We start from the raw sequence: 20,481 nt of genomic DNA, 5'->3' as shown, positions 1-20,481 counted from the left end.
TACTTCTGTAGCTTTAACCATCTCTTCTTTCCTGTCACATGTCTTAACTCAGTCCAGCATAGCGCTGTGAACTATTGTGGAATGGACCAAACAGAAAGCATCCAGATCTAGAACCAATATCTTCAGGAAAGCAGTGCTGATATTGGAAGAAAGAGCTGGATAGAATAGTCCAGCTTAGACTGGACTATTTGCTTAGAATAGTAGACTGGACTATTGACCGGACTAGTTGCTTAGAATACTCTATCAAGCAGAATATGGTATTTGAGAAGCATAGTAATTCTAGCTGACAGCAAACATAAGGGGGATATAGCAGTAAGGGTGTTAACACAGGCTTGCATAGCATAAAGATAGCAAAAGCAGAAACTGGTGACATCAGAAATGTATACCAGTGGGCTCTGTAGAAATTTAAGCCCCAAACTAGGGCTTAGTCATGAAATAAGGACCCAGTAACAGGACCTCTTTCCCTAAGTAAAAGACTGAAAACTAAGGTAGAGATTAAAGCAGAAATTAGGCAACGGTGTGATGGTAAATATGGGCAAAAGTCCTAATTTGTAGCTTTTGCCAATTTCTGTGATAGGAATACTCCTACCTGTGGTCAATTTCAAGCTATCATGCACAGAATGGGGAAAAGATGTAGTAGCACACCATTACACAGTTTTTCTAACATATATATGTATATACAATAGATTTAAATAAACTAAAAAGCATAGTTAATGGTAAAGTATGTAGGAGGTGAAGTTTTTTTTAGTATTTATCATCTTTAATATAATTTCAAAAATAAACTGGAAATGTTGAAAAGCAAAAAGTAAAAACTGCCTCCCACATTTGAGAGCATTGAAGAAAAAAATATTCTCCAAAAATTACTCCAAAAGTAATACATCCAATTAATTGCTAAACAAAGCTAAGTTGACTTTAGAGGCCAAAGGAAATTTGATGACTAGAAGCTACAAGGTAGTGAAGACTTCACTTTGCTGCAATATTAGCTTCTACTTTTACTTTAAAACATTGCAACTAATGCATAGAACCCTAAGTAATTTAGGTTCTCTGGGGGGAGCTTTCACTAAAACATCCCAGGCTATGCACTTTCATCTGATATTCTTCCAGAAACTCTTACACACTGGAAAACAAAGCTCTGCAAGCACAGTGGGATTAGACAAATTAATAACCTCATTTAAGAAGAGAAATGCATATCTACACTTCCAAGATCATGACAAAGCTTCCTGGCCCTGGAGACTACCAAACTGGCTTTCAATTTAGAAACCCACATAGGATGTTTATTAACACTGCAGGCATTCTAATAAGTGACAGCAAGTTTCTCTTAAATTCTGCTTTCAAAATCACACACGTATCAAAAGTAATACATTCCACTATATTTGAAAAAGAGTTGATCAGTATGACTGGCTCAAGACAAACTGATAAAAGAACACTATGAAAAAGCAACCATGTGAAAATGGTGAAAGAATGTGAGCTTCTTAATAAAATGAACAGAGGTAGGTTTATGAAATAAAACAATGAGGTCAGAAAACTTGCTTTAATGTGTTTGAAGAATACACACCTTTTTGTATAGATTACCATTTAAAAAGCTGGGGTCCAGTCTTTTCCAAAACTAGAATTTGTATAAAGTTTGTATAAAAAGAATAGTCATGTTCATTCCTAAGCTTTCCGTGGCCTATATTCTTCCTGTATGGAATCAATCTATTAGAATTTGAACATCTGTCTCTTGCTTGGACTACAATTAAGCATAAAACTTATAAATATCATAAGCTTTTATCAAACATCTGTAGTGATTCAACATGCGTAAGTTAATGAAAAAATAATTCAGAAACATATGTCAAATGTTTCTAGATTTGCAAAGAATGGCTGAACTTAAATATACAACTAGCACAAATGACAAGTACCAGAAGTAAAGCCTTCGGTGACACTAATTTAGAAATAAAATACTAAATTACAAATAAAAGCATGAATATGGAGGCAAATTCTTGATAAATTCATTCAATTTCAAAACAAAATTAAAGCATTTTAAAAAATGTATAATAAAGCAAGAGAATTATAAACAGAATTCATGCTTTAAGAAACCATTGCTAAGATACCAAAATAGCCTCAATTAACTTAAAATTCATTTATCAAAAAACTGCTACATCTTTATTCATATAATGCTATAATAAATATTTACGTCTGAAATGTTCTCACCACAAAAAAATGGTAACTATGTGAGGTGATGACTATGCTAATTAGCTTGATTGTGGTGATTACTTCATAATGTATACATATATATATCAAATCATTAGGTTGTAAAACTTAAAACTACAATTTTTTTTAACATCTTTATTGGAGTATAATTGCTTTACAATGGTGTGTTAGTTTCTGCTTTATAACAAAGTGAATCAGTTATACATATGTTCCCATATCTCTTCCCTCTTCGTCTCCCTCCCTCCCACCCTCCCTATCCCACCCCTCTAGGTGGTCACAGAGCACCGAGCTGATCTCCCTGTGCTATGCGGCTGCTTCCCACTAGCTATCTGTTTTACATTTGGTAGTGTATATCTGTCCATGCCACTCTCTCAGTTTGTCACAGCTTACCCTTCCTCCTCCCCATATCCTCAAGTCCATTATCTAGTAGGTCTGTGTCTTTATTCCTGTCTTGCCCCTAGGTTCTTCATGACCATTTTTTTTTTCTTAGATTCAATATATATGTGTTAGCATACGGTATTTGTTTTTCTCTTTCTGACTTACTTCACTCTGTATGACAGACCCTAGGTCCATCCACCTCACTACAAATAACTCAATTTCATTTCTTTTTATGGCGGAGTAATATTCCATTGTATATATGTGCCACATCTTCTTTATCCATTCATCTGTTGATGGACACTTAGGTTGCTTCCATGACCTGTCCATTGTAAATAGAGCTGCAATGAACATTGTGGTACATGACTCTTTTTGAATTATGGTTTTCTCAGGGTATATGCCCAGTAGTGGGATTGCTGGGTCATATGGGAGTTCTATTTTTAGTTTTTTAAGGAAGCTCCATACTGTTCTCCATAGTGGCTGTATCAATTTACATTCCCACCAACAGGGCAAGAGTGTTCCCTTTTCTCCACACCCTCTCCAGCATTTACTGTTTCTAGACTTTTTGATGATGGCCATTCTGACCGGTGTGAGATGATATCACATTGTAGTTTTGATTTGCATTTCTCTAATGATTAATGATGTTGAGCATTCTTTCATGTGTTTGTTGGCAATCTGTATATCTTCTTTGGAGAAATGTCTATTTAGGTCTTCTGCCCATTTTTGGATTGGGTTGTTTGTTTTTTTGATATTTTGCTGCATGAGCTGCTTGTATATTTTGGAGATTAATCCTTTGTCAGTTGATTCATTTGCAAATGTTTTCTCCCATTCTGAGGGTTGTCTCTTTTCATCTTGTTTATGGTTTCCTTTGCTGTGCAAAAGCTTTTAAGTTTCATTAGGTCCCATTTGTTTATTTTTAAAACTACACAATTTTTAACTGTCAATTATATCTCAATAAAATTGGAAAAAATTATAAAAATATCAATTAAAAACTTACTGAAAACTTTATATGAAGCAATATGATATAACACTTACACTGTTGAAACTAAGAGCAAAGCAGTTCTAACATCTAAATCCTCTCCATTTTACTTACCAATAACTGTTTTTGGTCTTTCTTGGCATCCTTGTAAGAGGAGGGTCCAGACATCCAAGATGGTAATGGAGTTTACAGGTATCACACAATAAAAGAAGATGCTGATCATGGTTCTTCTTACAAATTCCACAACTTTGAATAAAGGCAGCAAATAAAGGATTAGAATAATTATCATCATAGTGAACAGTTAACTTACAGCATATTTTTAAAATTTCAAAATTTCACCATATTAACTTTTCTTTTATTGAAATGAAATATTTTTTCATAACATGTCTTTTTATAATGTCAATAATTATTAGTTCTATATACTTTTGAGAATGTAGAAAATATTGTAAATATTGCTGGTGTCATACTTTTCAGAGAAGGGCATATGTTAGATACTTATGTTAACGTTGTCTTTATCTTAATTTTAATTATCACTTTAAAACCCATTTAACATTAGACCAATTTTTTTCTAGAAACAATTTATTAAACAAAAAAATCTTTCAATTTTCTACGTCTCTAAAACTACAAAAGCAGTTACTTTACAAACAAAATTCAGTTTATTTTCTACCATTAATTATAAATCTTTCAAAGAACCTTCAACATGTAAATAAGCTACATATATAAGTCTCTTTACAAAATCAGACTTTGAGTCTTAAAAATATACCAATTGATTATTTATTATAAAAAATGGGAAGTTTCACTATTGTTGTTACTGTTATGTTACATTATTTGTTTACTATATGGACCATTTTTAAAGTCTTTATTGAATTTGTTACAATATTGCTTCCAGGTTTTTTTTTTTTTTTTTTTTATGTTTTGGTTTTTTGGCCACGAGATATGTAGGATCTTAGCTCCCCGACAAGGGATCGAACCCGCACCCCCTGTGTTGGAAGGCGAAGTCTTAACCACTGGACCACCAGGAAAGTCCCTGTTACTGTTATTTTACATTTTTGTTTGTTCTTAAGAAATCCAAATTTTCTTGGGCAGAAGGACAAGTTAACTACTCCTGAGAGCACAAACATTATGACCTAAAAATCTAGGGTATATTTATATTAAGAATGTGAAGGTTGAGGAAAAAGTTGTTGAGAACCTAAAAGAGCCATATATATACAGAAACAGCAATGATGTTTGAATTTTTAAATAATCCTAGAAAAAAAGATCACATACACACATATACAACAATGACAACAACGACCAGTACTGGGTCTCAAAGTTGCTCAGAGTAAAAATGGAAAATTACTTAAAGTATATTCTGAAATAAAAATGAACTGTAGTGATAAAAAGTCAGGAGCATAAGTGATATGCCTGACGGTTCCAAATGAACCAATTTTATTTGGAAAAGCTAGACTGAGACTGTGCTAGTCTTCATAAAGTACACTAAAACACTAGTGGGCTTCCACAGTTCAAGGAAGTTATCTGCTATTACCTATGGAGAGAGCCTCCAATCAAGAAGAGAAAGTAATTATAGAGATTGATATTGTTGCTACTGCTGCTATTTCTGAGAAAGGAAGAGGTTGTGGGGAGAATATTTATAAATTTACATAAGGATATACTTGTGTATGTGAATAGATTTGTGTATGTATACACACACACAAACATATACTAGCATCTTCTAGACTTTTCTCAATTAATATCATCAGTTACATGGAAAAAATAGTGAGATCCAAACCTACTGAAGTATGGAAAGAAGTCTTAATAACTATGTAAAATTGCTATAATGGTGAATACTGTAAAATACTGAGCCAAGAACAAAAATATTTGGGAGAATGAAATTATTACAACTGAGCCAAGAGAGAAAAAAATGTAGACAGATTCAAATCTAAAACTTATCTTCATTATCCACCACTGTGCAAAGGCAGTAATTCAAGCTATATTATAGTACCCATCACTACCTAAAAACACATGTAAACCTCTAAAACTCATTCAAGTAAAATAAAATATAAATGCCCATTTATCTAACATATCATTTTAACTATTTAAGAAAATAATCATCTACATTATTTAAAGTCACTTTCCAATTCCCCAAAGAGGACAGTTCATTTCCATGGAGCATATGCACACATAGCGCCAGTTACTTAAAGGATACAAAAAGTGATTTAGCTTGTCATTAAAAGAGGAGCAAAATCTCTTCTATCATCATTCAATCTGGAAAGCATCTTTGATGGTTTTAATAAAATGAACTTCAAATGCATTTAACTTAAATTCCAATATAAATGTAATTCATTCACAAATATCTGAAGCATCTTGTTACTAAAAAGTATTAGTTTAAAAATACACAAGGGCTTCCCTGGTGGAACAGTGGTTAAGAACCCGCCTGCCAATGCAGGGGACATGGGTTCAAGCCCTGGTCAGGGAGGACCCCACATGCCGCGGAGCAGCTAGGCTTGTGTACCACAGCTACTGAGCCTGCGCTGTAGAGCCCGCAAGCCACAACTACTGAGCCTGTGTGCCACAACTACTGAAGCACACACACCTAGAGCCCGTGCTCCTCAACAAAAGAGGCCACCGCAATGAGAGGCCCACGCACAGCAGCCGAGACCCAATGCAGCCAAAAATAAATAATATTTTTAAAAATGAAAAAGATACACAATATTAATCTATCATAATTTCATTACTTGCCTATAAAGTACTGCAGGAAGAGTAGATGTCTTTTGTGTGCCTCCTTCTTTTTTACTTGGTTTTCTCTCCTTGGGTGCTCGCAAAATTGCCGGTATGTTCAACTTCTATTGATTTGAACAAATGCAGTTTATTTTGTTTTAAAGAAAAAATATAAAGCAACTTTCCTCTATGCACTGCTCAAGTCAACTAATATGCTAGGATTGTGAGGGGGAAATCTTTTACAAGCGTTTACATTGGCAAAAAGCACTAAAATCAGTTTCTGTCTCAGTCACTGCCGTTAGAAGCCTATAATAACATACTTTCATCGATTTTCAGTGGACCACTAAAACATTATGAAAATTAAACTTCTACTTTAGCTTTAAAAATGAAAGACAAGGACAAGAATTTAAGAACTTAAAAGAAAAAAAAGTACACTTGACAAAAAGAATATTGAGGCCGTTTATTTTCCTCAACATCCCAGCTACACTGGTGCTCCAAAGGTTAATTAGAAAAATTATCTTATTGGACCAAACTCTCCACAAAGTGAAGTAGATTTTCTTTGGGTTTCTACTAATCAGTAGTATGCTGGCTTCCCAGACAGCAACCATCTATCAAAGTCATTTCTCAGTGGCCCGGTGGGCTGGCATCTGTTTAACCAACTGGAAGAAAGTGTCCTCCTGCAAGTGGTACAAATGAATTCTACTTCGGCTATGTATTTTACATTTGCACAAGGAAATGTATGCGCTTCTGTTACAAGTGATTTAATAAATGAAAATGCTCTTTTATAGTAGATAATGTTTTATACTAAACAGGAAATTCTTATGAGACAAACTTGCAAACCAAGCCAAAAGATAATGCTAGCTTGCCAAATAAACTAATAATAGGCTTGCATTCAATACTAACTTATCTAAATATAAAATATAAAACACCATAATCTTCCAAAAATTCATCAACAACCTATCAATAGAAACAAAGGTCAATTCTCCATATGCAACTTCATTCTCACCTTTTATATTATGTTATTCATTATAATATAAGCCATATACACCTTGTTCACAAAAGCAGCATCTTCAAAGCCAGCATGGCACAATACATATCAGTATGTGTTACCTTCTAAAATAATATGTCTACACAAATTGTTTAATGAATTTGACTCTTTGTAAACCTTTAAAACAAGTACAATGAAAAATATCTGTTCTTTGAAAACCTTCCTTCACAAACAAAACTATTTTCATAGTGAAAGGACCACAGTGAGTCTCCATCATCCTTAAAAAAATAACTGAAATTATTCAAATGAATTCTTAATTTAAGAATTATATACACAGTATCAAAAAAAAGCATTCAAAGAAATCCATTTGGCAATGATTCTTCTTTTCAATACCAAGAACTATAAAAGGCTAAATATGTTCAAGGATAAAGTTAATTTTTTTCATAACTACAATAATAGCTACTGAAGGAGAAAAACTACACTTTAACATTACAGTTTCAAAAACCATTTCTTACGCAGTTCAAAATCAAATCAACATGAAAATAAATCTCTCCAGTTTTCTGTTTAAATTTTACACACACCCCCAGTCCTAAAAAAATTTTTAAAAAAAGAACTAATTATAGCACAAGAACAGGACCGAAGAAATGTGGCAAGGAATCTAAAACCGCTACATTAGAGGCAGAAGAATATGGTAGAAGTAACTCATGCTTCAAATCTTAGCTTCATCACAAACGACAGGTCAATCAGTTAGAGCAAATGAAAAAATCTGCAAACAAGATAGCTGTTAAAACAGCCAAATTAAGCTACAAGTTCTCAGTAGGCAGCTTCCAAAGCTCTAGATGTACTGCAGGCAGGAATCATTATCCCAGAGGATTAGTTGATCCTGATTAAACGGAATTCTTTAGTTAGTGAAGAGACAGTTGTATTAGAGTTCTGATCTTTGAAATCATATAGAGAGCAAGAAGAGAAAGATAGCAATTGGAAAGAAACTAACCTGCCCTGTGATTCTGCCTAGTAAGGCCCATATTCCTTGTCCTTCACTTCGAAGTTTTCCATTCAGGTTTTGTAGTTCTTCTAAAGATTCACACAGCTACAATGTAAATAATTCAAATTAGTAAACCATTAAAATATACAGTAAAATATGTGAAAATGTAAATAATTTATTAATAAATGTCCCAAAATATCTATATTTATAGTCCATATATTTTTAACACATGCAAGTACAATACACTGAAAAATGAGGGTCTCCAATTATCTAAGCAGCACCAACAAAATGTAAGCATTTTGTTTTATGTTACCATTTTTACTAATGATAATGATGCCTACATTTATATATTCTATTATAGTTTACTATATAATTTCAGAAACGTTCTGCTAATTAATCCTATGAGTCTATCAAGACGCACTCCCACCATTTTCCCGATGAGAAAACTAAGGATCACAAGGTTTTTGTGACTTAGCTAAAATCATAAGACTAGCAAGAATCCTTAGGTCTTTTGAATTGAATCCCAGTACTCTTTTCAATACAGTGTGGCTGATTATTGGAAATTTACTTCCTACACATATTTTTATCACTTAAAATATTATTTATCAGTAAGTCAATCCTGGTTTTATATGCTCATGTTACTTATTACCTAAAAGTTAGTCACAACTTGCTTTTATATATTTCTTTTTGACCTTCCTCATCTTTAGAATGAAGGGGTAGAAGGGAAATTTAAATTAGGAGTTTTTTTTTTTAATCAAAAGTAACAAAACAATTCAAGAAAAAAACAGTAATTTCAAAATAAGTTTTCAGTTTACTACAACTCAGAAAGAGAAGTTCCATAGTACAGTGGTTAGGAATAAGGAATGGAGTCAGACTGCTGGGCTTCAAACCCCAACTCTATGACTTGACTACCTATGTGAGCCTGTGCAAATTACTTCCCCTGTTTAGGACTCAGTTTACTCCTCTGAAAATGGGAGCAGTAATCCTAAGCCATATTATAAAGCTGAAATCAGAATTAAATGAGTTAATATAAGTAAAAGTGCTCAAAATTGTGCCTGGCACATAGAAAGTACTCAGTAAGTGTTAATGATGGTAATGAAAATAATGAGGGGTCGGAATTGTAGGCAAGTTGTAAGAACTCCAGAGGAATTTCAAAATAAAACATAAATAAAAACGTTATAAAATCACAAAAGAAATCATCAATAAGATGTAATATATTATGCTGTTTGTTTTATAGCCAACTTACCTTATTATATTCCACATGAAGCTTTTCTTGTTCATTCTCTAATTTATCCTTTATATTCTTTTGTTCAGCCATATTCTCTTGAATTTGAATCATGCGCATATTTCTCTCTATTTAAATTAAATATCCAATTTTACTTTAGTAGAAAATAAAAGCTGATACACAAAATACACAAAGGAAGAAGCTAGCCATAGGGATGATCACATGGATAAATCTACATCATTCAAAACACTTTTAACTCTATTCACAAATTAGCTTAGCATTTTACAGCAACCCACAACTTATTAGGAAAATAAACATGCTTTCACTTGATATATGTAACATTGCTAGTAAATTTCTAAAAATTGACAGCATATCGAAATCTCCATCGGCAAATTGTCATCAATGAAAACGTGCATGAATCAGTGTCTATACTGACCAAAATAATAATTCACAAAATCAGCAGTGAGAGCAGGCTGCTTATGTTTTCTCCTTCCATCCACACTAGAACTAGTATCTGAATTGTCCACTGGGAAGATATCTGTACTGATCCCCATCAGTTCTGCTTTCCGCATAAGTTTACGAATGGCCGAAGCACTGCTAGTGAGTGGTCTGGGCAATTTTTCCCTTGGAACCCAGGCCTGGGGTCTGGTGGATCGAGCTAGTTCTGCTTTGGCACGATATTGCTGAAGCCGGGCATTGATCCTTGCCTATAAAAGAAATGTATACAAATTTTAAAAGATACTAAAATGGAACATACTCCTTATGATTTTTACTTCCACATTTAGAAAAAGTAAAGATAACCAGAATTTCACATATCAAGGCAAATTATATCTATCCACAGTCCTTAAGGTGTACTGTATAATTCTTGGGCTATAATAAACCAGGTCTACCACTAGTAACAACTGTCCTAGTCTATGATCAGAATTGTCAAAAACTAATATGATTAAGCTGAAGTTTCTCTTCTCAACCAGCCTTGCACTAGTCTCCACAAATGTACTTAATTTACATAAAAATACATTTTATATGATGGGCAAACTAATCAAATTCTTTGCATAAAAGAACATTAGAACAGACTGAGAAAAGATGTGGTCAACATATTGCACTGATAGAATAATTTCCTCTAAGCCATATTCTTTAATGTACTGGAAGCATGCTTTATAAATGACTGCTTTGTTGACTAGGTGACGAGTAATATATTCAACCACAAACTATACTCACCATTTATCTTAATGACAATCCACTTCCTAGGTAACTAACCAAATTTCACAATTATACTTCACATGTCATTGGCAAATACACATGAGATCTGAAATTTATAACCTTGGTTTGTTTTTTTTTTTTTTTTTTTTTTTTTTTGGCCATGCTGTGTGGCTTGTGGGATCTTAGTTCCCTGACCAGGGATCAAACCCAGTCCCTCAGCAGTGAGAGTGTGGACTCCTAACCACTGGACCGCCAGGGAATTCCCTGAAATCTATAACCTTGAAAGAAAAAAACATGAGTTTTGGCATGAATCCCATCCATACCTGTGCTTCTGGTGATAGTTGCTTCTCTCTCTCTTGTAAAGACATTTTACAATAGGATTGTAGAGCCAAGTAGTTTTTTCTCTTCCACTTTCTGTCTAACCTATCTGCATGTTGCTTACAATAAGCAAAAAATGGATCTGCTATATCCTATATCAAAAAACAGGGGGGAAAAAGTAAACATTTTTACTTCAAAGGGTCATTAAAAAAATGGTAATAGATAATATTTCCTTTTTGAAGAATAGCCCACAGTGTTGGTTATTCCTAAAATAAATTACGAAAGTAATTTTTATACATAATGATAAAAATTTCTGCTTTAGAAACTTAATCCTATATATCAAGTTCAAATTAGCAATTTTTTTTTAAAAGGCCTTGTGGATTTAAAAATACTGAAATCAAATCTTAGGTATTACCATTTAGATATATTTGTTACCTAAAAAAATAATCATGGTTTAAAACAAATAAGATTTCAATAATCTTAGGTAGAAATCATCATTAAATATTAAAGTTATGCATACATAAATATTATAAAACAACAGTATATCTAGAAAATACAGGACTAGCCAACACAGATAAGTAGGGTACTCCTAATTGACTAGAAATGCACAGGCAGATTCCACCTGGGACAAAAATGGATTAAGAAGGCCAGGCCTGGGGCTTCCCTGGTGGCACAGTGGTTGAGAGTCCACCTGCCGATGCAGGGGACACGGGTTTGTGCCCCAGTCCGGGAAGATCCCACATGCCGCGGAGCGGCTGGGCCCGTGAGCCATGGCCGCTAAGCCTGCACGTCCGGAGCCTGTGCTCCGCAACAGGAGAGGCCACAACAGTGAGAGGCCAGCGTACCGCAAAAAAAGAAGGCCAGGCCTTGTCAATAAAACACTTTAGATATTCCCTTTAACTCTTCATGAAACCCTAAAATCTCAGATGGAAACACAGCTCTCTCACAGTCATATTTCATGATACTACCTTAATAGGTACATTTTTTATTCATAAATAGTAGGGTATCAAAAATAGAGGAAATCTACTATCAAAAATAGAAATAAATTGTAAATATGTAGCCAAAAAAAGTAATGTGCAATGTGATTGCCAGCAAAGTAACAGGCAGTTCATTCTTTAGGTCTATCCCAAAGAGAATAATAAAGATAAGCTATCCATATAGGTTTTTATCTAAGTTATGTTAAAGGGTCTCTTAGTAAGGTAGGGTTTTACAACCCAAAGAGAAATGATGACACTAAGAAAAGAAGAAACAAATGAGAAAGTACAAAAAGAGAAATCATCGTAATAATAAAACTAAAGTGTCCTTGACATTAAAAAAAAAAGCATATGATGCAGTTCTGTAGTGTGATTTCCAAAGATGTCACAATATGGCACTGTGAACACTGTGATCACAGAATTTGGAAATATAAAAACCTGGAGATAAACCCTGGCTCCACCATTTACTGATTTTTGTGGCTTCAAACAAGTTGCGAAACATCTCTGGGTCTCTGTTAACTCATTAGTAAAACAGATTTAATAATAACTACTTCATATAGGTACACAATACAAAAACATGGGCAGGAGATTGCATTAAAACGCGTGCGCGCGCGCACACACACACACACACACACACACACACAATTGCTTTCTCACAACATACTCTACATCCTGGTCACAGAATAGGCTAATGGAAATAAAGAACACATTGAAGAGTAGTCAAAATGATCTGGAGAACTATTCTACTGTTTTAACGTAGTAGGTATGGTTGAAATTGACTTATCAGAGATAGGATTCATGCTTGTATAGATGAGTTAAGCATTAGGACCTAGACTCTGACTCGCTAAAAAGACCAGTCATCTCTGGTCAAAAAGGTATCTGAAGGGGACTAGGTAGCCCAAGTAATTTTTTGTTTGTTTTCATTATTTGGGATTGGGGGACAATAAACCCTAAGTCTAAGGCTAGAATGACCAAGGGATTAACCTTGTTTAGACAGTGGAACAGATATACCAAGCAAATATTAACTGTGACAGAAACCACTGTCTTCTGATATCTATCCTCTCCTTCTTCTCCTTAGTACTAGAATCTTCTGAGTTTCTACTGGGTACTTGACGACCTTGCTAGAAAACCTCTGCTCCAGACTCTCAGCATCTGGATATGGGCATGTGATAAGTTCCAGCCAATGAGGTTTGTGAAATTTCCTAACCATACCTTTGAAAGGAAACTGCCTACTCTTAACCTTTTCTTCCTTCCTTCCAACGGGGTGGAACCCAGTCAAGGTGTGATAAACCATCTCTGACCATGTAAGAAAGTGCGACAGACTAAGGGAAGATGAAGCAATAAGTAAGAAGGCACCTGGTCCCTGGAACCAAACTCCCCCAATATCAAATCAGTCTGGAATGTAGAAAGAATTCAACTTCTTCTTTGTTTAAGTCACTGGCTATTTGCTTTTGTTAAACCATTCAAAATAGTGTCCTAATTAAGGCATTGGTTGACTTGGAATATCCCTTTAACTTGCCTAGAGAAACTTTCAAGATCCTACTCCCCAATGGAAAATAGAAAGGGAAAAACATTTTTCTGAATATCTACCATGTACCAGGCACAGGTGCCTTTTTTCATACTATCTCATTTATCCTTTAACACTACCACATGAGGTGGGTTCTATTATTTTAATATCAATTTTATGGATAGAAAACTGAAAACAAGAGAGGTTAAGTTGCTGACCCAAGATCCACTGCTAGCAAGTTAAGATCTTTTTCAACCACTATCTGTCATCAGATTTACTTATGGATGTTTCCAAACAGAAATGACAAAAGCCCAACTCTGGAGATTGTGATTCAGTAGGTCTAAGGCAAAGAGTTTTAAACATGAATGCCTTGAGAAAAAGTACCAGTAAACGTAAATGTGCAAAGGGGCCTAAAAGAGGCTGAAAGATTATAAGACAAAAGTAATGATGGGGGTGGGGGGGAGGGGGGATGCAGGGTAAATGGTGGGGACTATGAGCAATGTGACAAAGTGGAATGCCCCTCAACTCAAGGTTGTCTTTTTTTTTTTTTGCTGTACGTGGGCCTCTCACTGTTGTGGCCTCTCCCGTTGCAGAGCACAGGCTCTGGACGCGCAGGCTCAGCGGCCATGGCTCACAGGCCCAGTCGCTCCGCGTCATGTGGGATCCTCCCAGACCGGGGCACGAACCCGCGTCCCCTGCATCAGCAAGTGGACTCTCAACCACCGCGCCACCAGGGAAGCCCTCTGAGCATCATCTTTTATCTTTCCTGATCACTCTCTCTAAGACTCAAACAAGTTTTTAACACCTTTCAGGTCTCCAATGTACGGACTTTCTGTCTTCTGACTGTCCGAGAGCCCATGCACATGATTGCCCTCTTTACCTGATTATTTCATGGTCCATCAATTAATTACTCCTTTGCATGGCGCATCGGTTCGCTTGTTCCTCTCTTCCTCAACTAGCTTCACTTGACAAAACCTAAGGCACCAACTCTTCCCCTATTTTGTACCTGTCCCTGAGCAGCTGAACACATTCTCAAATTAATTTGTATTCCATTTTTGTAGATAATTATTGAATAGCTTTATCTCTCTGTCAAACCTTCAATATCTCCCCCCTATTCCTAACTTGCAGACGATGACCTTATTTATTTCACTGGAGAGGGTTTCAAAGAGAGGAGAAAAGCAACAAAACAAAAACTTCCACAACCTCCAATCACCATATACCTCAACCTATCTGCATGTCTACACATATCCTCTGACTAATCTCCTGTTACTATGGATAAGCTGCCCAATGTTCCTCTCTAAGGTTAACCTTCAGTTGCGATAATATCCCACCCCGTCTTCCCTACAGCAATTCTATCTCTCTTACACATTTTTTTCTCTCCACTGGCATGCTAAACATACTGTAATATCCTTTAAAAATACTTAAAAGACCTTCCTTGGGCTCCCACATGTTGTTCCACTTCTAAGCTCCTCTTAAAAGGAAAAATCTAAAGACCTGTCCATATTAGCTATCTTCAATTCTATTCCATTCCTAAGTTTTCATTGACTACTCCCAACCACTCCAATAGCTCCTGTCAAGTGAAAAATGACCCTCATTTTGCCAATTCCAATGGTCATTTCTCAATCTTAATCTTACTCCTTTGACACAATTTGCTCACTCCCGCTTTGAAACACTTCTTTGAAATACCTCTCTTAGTTCTTTTCTTTACCTCACTGATCACTCCTCCTCAGTCTCCTTGGTAGATTCCTTATTTTCCCAAATTTGAATGCTGTTGAATGCTGAGGTAGCCCTATGACTGTCATCAGACCTCTTCCCATCTCCTTCTACTCTTATAACCTAGATAATTTCATCTAGTCATCTCACCATAAATACTATCTATACCCTGACAGCTCCCAAATTTATATCTGTAGCCTTGACTGCTTCCCTAAACTTCAGACTCTGATAGCCAACAACCTACCTGATCTCTCCACTTACATGTCTAATAGGCATTTTGAACTCAACATGTCCAAAACTGTCCTCAGTTGCCTTTTCTCCTGCAACAGATCTGCTCTTCCTTCAATCTTCTCCACCTCAGTAAACCACAACTCCATTCTGCTAGAAGCTCAGGCCAGAAAGAAGTCACCCTTTTTACCCTCTCTTTCTGTTACATTCCACAATCCTTCAGCAAATACCTATAAAATTTCTCATTTCTCATTACCTCCATCCTAAAACCTGTTACAATAAAAGTTCTAACTGGTCTCCCTGCTTTCACCCTTGCCTCCCTACTGCCTGTACTCAATACAGTTATCAGGGCAGTCCTTTTAAACATCAGTTGGTTCATATGTACTCTATGCAACTCTTATGGCCTTCCACCCCACTCAGAGTGCAAATCCAAAGTCATTCCTATATCTTTCCAGGCCCTACATGAAGTAGCTCCCTGCTACCTCTATGACCTCCTCCTCTCCTCTTACCAAACCCTAGCCCCTAACTCTGTACCAGCCATACCAGTCTTCTTCTTGGTCCTCAAACCAAGCATGTTCCTACCTCAGAGCCTCTGTATTTCTGTTCCCCCTGCCTGTAATGCTCTCCTCTCAAATAAACATATGCTCCCTACAATTTTCCTTACATATTTCCATAAAATGTCACCTTATTAGAGAGTCCTTCTCTGATCTCCCCATATAAAGCAGCATTGCCCTACCTCCCTTACTCCCTAAATACTTTATCCTGCTTTATATTTCTCCACAATACTTATCACAATATTTTTTTTGCTAACTTTTTCACTCTCTGTCAGAGTAGAGCCCACCTGCCACTAAAATGTAAGCTACCTTAAGAGCACAGTTTGTTTTGTTCACTGTTACCTCTACAGGGTCTATAGCAGCAGTCCCCAACCTTTTGGCACCAGGGTCCGGTTTCATGGAAGACAATTTTTCCACAGACCGGGTGTGGGGTGGGGTGGAGTGGGGTGAGGGGTGTGATGGCTCAGGCGGTAATACAAGCGATGGGGAGCAGCAGATGAAGCTTCACTTGCTCACTGCTCACCTCCTGCTGTGCGGCCCGGGTCCTAACAGGCCACAGACGAGTACTGGTCTACGGTCTGGGGGTTGGGGACCCCTGGTCCATAGCAATGCCTAATACACAGTAGGTCAATATATCTGTTGAATAAATATACTGAATGAATGACAGTAAAAACATTAATTTGTAATCCTTAGATAGTTCAAAGGTAAGAGACAGATAGATCAGGAAGGTCCAGCTGAAGTTTCTGATTCTTCCAGGGAACCTTCTTTCTGTACTTACACCACTTCCTGTCCACACTAGGCACCTGTGACATCTTTTACTGCCATCTTGAAAGACTGTTGAACATTTTATTGTGTTTACTATCTATCCCCACCTAGGTTGATACTGTAACTTAAAGCTATTTTTATGCTCCCTGACAAACAAAAAGAGTATCCCTCAAAGCTCTGTGTAAGATTATAGAACTAACTTGGGGCTGTGATGATAAAAGATAAAGCCAGTACTATTCAGTCTATGGAATTATTTTTTCAATGTAGAATGTTGTTTTCTTTCCTTGACTAACAGATGCTAAAGCCATACTAATGTTTGGAGTTTAGACAGGTGATCTCTTTTGACATAAAATGTACCATAAATCAAAAATAACAATAATCTTGACTAAACAATGTTCTGATTTATTAAACTGAATTCCCTTAAAAAACACAAAGTAACTGAGCCAGTATTAACTTGACCCCCCCTCTGACTGGGGTAAAAAGCCCCATGAGAAAAAAAAAAGGCTTGGAAAGGAAGGACTACTGAGAAGCCAATTCCACTGTGATGAGGGAGCTTGGAAGGAGAGGGTATGACACTATTAAAAGGCAAAGACCAGGAAACAGATCAGACCCAGAAAAAAGAAGGCCCAGAATATTAGAATTCTACTCTGAAACAAAGAAGGGAAAAACGGGAAAGGTGACCTTTTTACTTGTTTTTTGTTTTAATTCACAACACCTGATTCTTCTTTTCCTTCTTTTAATAGCTGATATAAAGACTTCTTCATTTGGTCTAGGTATGAGCTACAGTGAATGGAAATAAACTGCCAACTTCTTAGGCTAGTGGTAGCAAACTGTTAGTTGCTGACCCCCCCACCCCAGTCATCCCCTTCCAACATATTCCTTTTTTGTAAAATCCATTTTCTTTGACAGAAACTAAAAATGTCAGGTTTCACCTTCCCAACTTATCTCATTGCTAACAATGGCCATAATGACTGTTTCAATACATGACATGATGGGAAAATCTAGTGGTGTGAATGTATGAGAAAATTTTTCATTCCTAATAATAACAGAACCCTTTCCCTTCTCTTTGGCTTTGAATTCTATAATGAAAGAACACAGTGCTAAGAGCTATTTCAGCAATATTGAGACCATGAGACAACAAGGTTAGGAACTAAAAAGAAAAATATGTTGATGCCGGTGGGAGAGAAGGATAAAATAAGACTTCATCATTTAGCTGCTCAAACAGCCCCAGAACTACTTATGTTTATGCCTCCTATCGTATGAGATAGTTAATAACTACTTATGCTACTGCAGTTAAGTATTCTATTACTTGCTGCCAAAAGCCTAGGTAAGATACAACATCAAGAAGATGAACCACCACAGCATTTATCTTAAAGGCCACATGCACATTGGTAGTAGACTCCAAATGTGACTCTGAAACTTCCAGAAAATTAAAGAAGTTATTAATACAGTTACATAATTCACAATATCACAAACCAATTAGTAAGCAAACACACTGCTATACATACTATCGAGAACTGAGAGAAAGAATACTGTGCTGAGAAATAGGCCCATCAACATTCCCAGTTAATACAAAAGAAAAAAATCAGTAAGGCTTTCAACAACAACAAAAATGTAAAAAGCAAACATCAGCAACAGGAATAATAGTATGAATCAAAATAATTTTGTCCAGGTATGTAAGCATCTAATAATATGTCTTACATAGAATGTTTAGAGGAGTGGATATTCTGTATATATTCCAAATAAATCATATTTCTTACAGTCAAACTTCAAATAAACGTTAAATAAGATTCTTAGAGAAGTACCAAAGTGAAAGTGATCTATTTGCTAACACACGCTTTAACAGGTAACTGAGCTGGGGTAGCAGTGAACATCAACTTAAGCAAACCAAAGAGATAAAGAGACACGTTTATGAATAAAGTTATTCCAATACCACAAGAAAATGTGCCAAGGAAATATTCTCAGTCCATGCCCGTAGATAAATAGGAAATCAAAACAAGGAAAAATGGGAAATCAAATATGCAAGGCACTATACTTAAAATGATGGTTTGAAAACTAATTTTACCCTAGAATTCTTTTTTAAATAAAATCTTAAAAAAAAAAAAGACCTTAAATGCTAAACAGCTGACCAAATAAAAGCTGAATGACAAAAGAGAGCTTGTCCCTCAACTTGTATTTTAAGCACTGAGGATACAGTGAAAAATAAAAAAGAACAAAACATCCTTGTCCTCATGAATCTATATCCTAATGAAAGTGACAGACAATAAACAAGATAAATAAGAATCATATATATTATCACACACCATGATCAAGTGGGACTCATTCCAAAGATGCAAGGATTTTTCAATATCTGCAAATCAATCAATGTGACACACCACATTAACAAATTGAAAAATAAAAACCATATGATCGTGACTTCCTTGGTGGCGCAGTGGTTAAGAATCCGCCTGCCAACGCAGGGGACACAGGTTCAAGCCCCAGTTTGGGAAGATCCCACATGACACGAAGCAACTAAGTCCGTGCGCCACAACTACTGAGCCTGTGCTCTAGAGCCCGCAAGCCACAACTGCTGAGCCTGCGTGCTACAACTACTGAAGCCCATGCACTTAGAGCCTGTGCTCCGCAACAAGAGAAGCCACCGCAATGAGAAGGCTGTGCACCGCAACCAAGGAAGAGCAGACCCCGCTCGCTGTCAACTAGAGAAAGCCCAGGCACAGCAACAAAGACCCAACACAGCCAAAAATAAATAACAAATAAAATAAATTTATTTTTAAAAACCCATATGATCATCTAAATAGATGCAGAAAAGGCTTTTGACAAAATTCAACGTCTATTTATGATAAAAACTCCTCAGAAAGTGGGCATAGAAGGAACGTACCTCAACATAATAAAGGCCATATATGACAAATCCACAGCTAACATCATACTCAATGGTGAAAAGCTGAAAGCATTTCCTCTGAGATCAGGAACAAGATAAGATGTCCACTCTCAGCACTTTTATTCAACATGGTTTTGGAAGTCCTAGCCACAGCAATCACAGAAGAAAAAGAAATAAACGGAATCCAAATTGGAAAAGAAGAAGTAAAACTGTCACTGTTTGCAGATGACATGATGTTATACATAGAAAATCCAAAAGACACTACCAGAAAACTACTAGAGCTATATTAGATACTCGTTAGGTATTTTTAAAAGGGAAGAATAAAGCAGGAAAGGGGAATAGAAAGTGTAATGGGAGGCAGAGGGTTTTAACTTTAGACCAGCGAGTAGTAGACATGGAATGAGGACCCAAAAAAAGTGAGGGAATGAGACATGTGAGGGAAGAGCAGCCCATGCAGAGAAACAAGTACAGAGGCCCAGAGTAGGAGCTCACCTGGCCATTCATTAAAGGAGCAGCAAGTAGACCAATGAGGCTGAATAAGGGGAAATGATGAAGTCAGAGAGGTAATGTGAAGATCACACAGAATCTTATAAATCAGCAGAGAAACTGGCCTCTAGTCTGAATCAGACAGAAGGCCACTAAAGGGTTTTGAGCAAAGGAGTGACCAGATCTGACTTAGATTTTAATGGGATAATACTAGCTGCTACTGAAAATGTCCTCTATTCTCTGGAAAAGGATTGGCAAACTATGACCTGAAAGCAAAATCTGGTGCTGCCTGTTTTTGGAAATACAGTTTTATTTGAACACAGCCATGTTCATTTGTTTATGTATTGTCTATGGCTGTTTTCATAATCAATGGCAAAGTTAAATAGTTATACACAAGCCATAGGCCCACAAAGCCTAAC

At 36.2% G+C, this 20,481-nt stretch overlaps 1 protein-coding gene across 2 annotated transcripts in view; it reads right to left on the bottom strand.

The window, feature by feature from the left end:
- The window catches only part of PHF14 (PHD finger protein 14), a 199,347-nt gene that overhangs the window by 138,657 nt on the left and 40,209 nt on the right, over positions 1-20,481 (bottom strand). For both annotated transcript variants that reach the window (XM_082662390.1, XM_082662391.1), the window contains exons 8-13: positions 10,963-11,109; positions 9,876-10,146; positions 9,461-9,567; positions 8,224-8,319; positions 6,263-6,366; positions 3,659-3,790 (exon numbers count right to left, since the gene is read on the bottom strand). In XM_082662390.1, the coding sequence (XP_082518516.1) occupies positions 3,659-3,790; positions 6,263-6,366; positions 8,224-8,319; positions 9,461-9,567; positions 9,876-10,146; positions 10,963-11,109 (857 nt within the window). The remainder of the gene's footprint in view (positions 1-3,658; positions 3,791-6,262; positions 6,367-8,223; positions 8,320-9,460; positions 9,568-9,875; positions 10,147-10,962; positions 11,110-20,481) is intronic.

The sequence above is a fragment of the Grampus griseus genome (assembly GCF_964374135.1).
Source record: "Grampus griseus genome assembly, chromosome: 9".
Taxonomy (NCBI): domain Eukaryota; kingdom Metazoa; phylum Chordata; class Mammalia; order Artiodactyla; family Delphinidae; genus Grampus; species Grampus griseus.
This window is presented reverse-complemented; position numbering and strand designations above follow the sequence as displayed.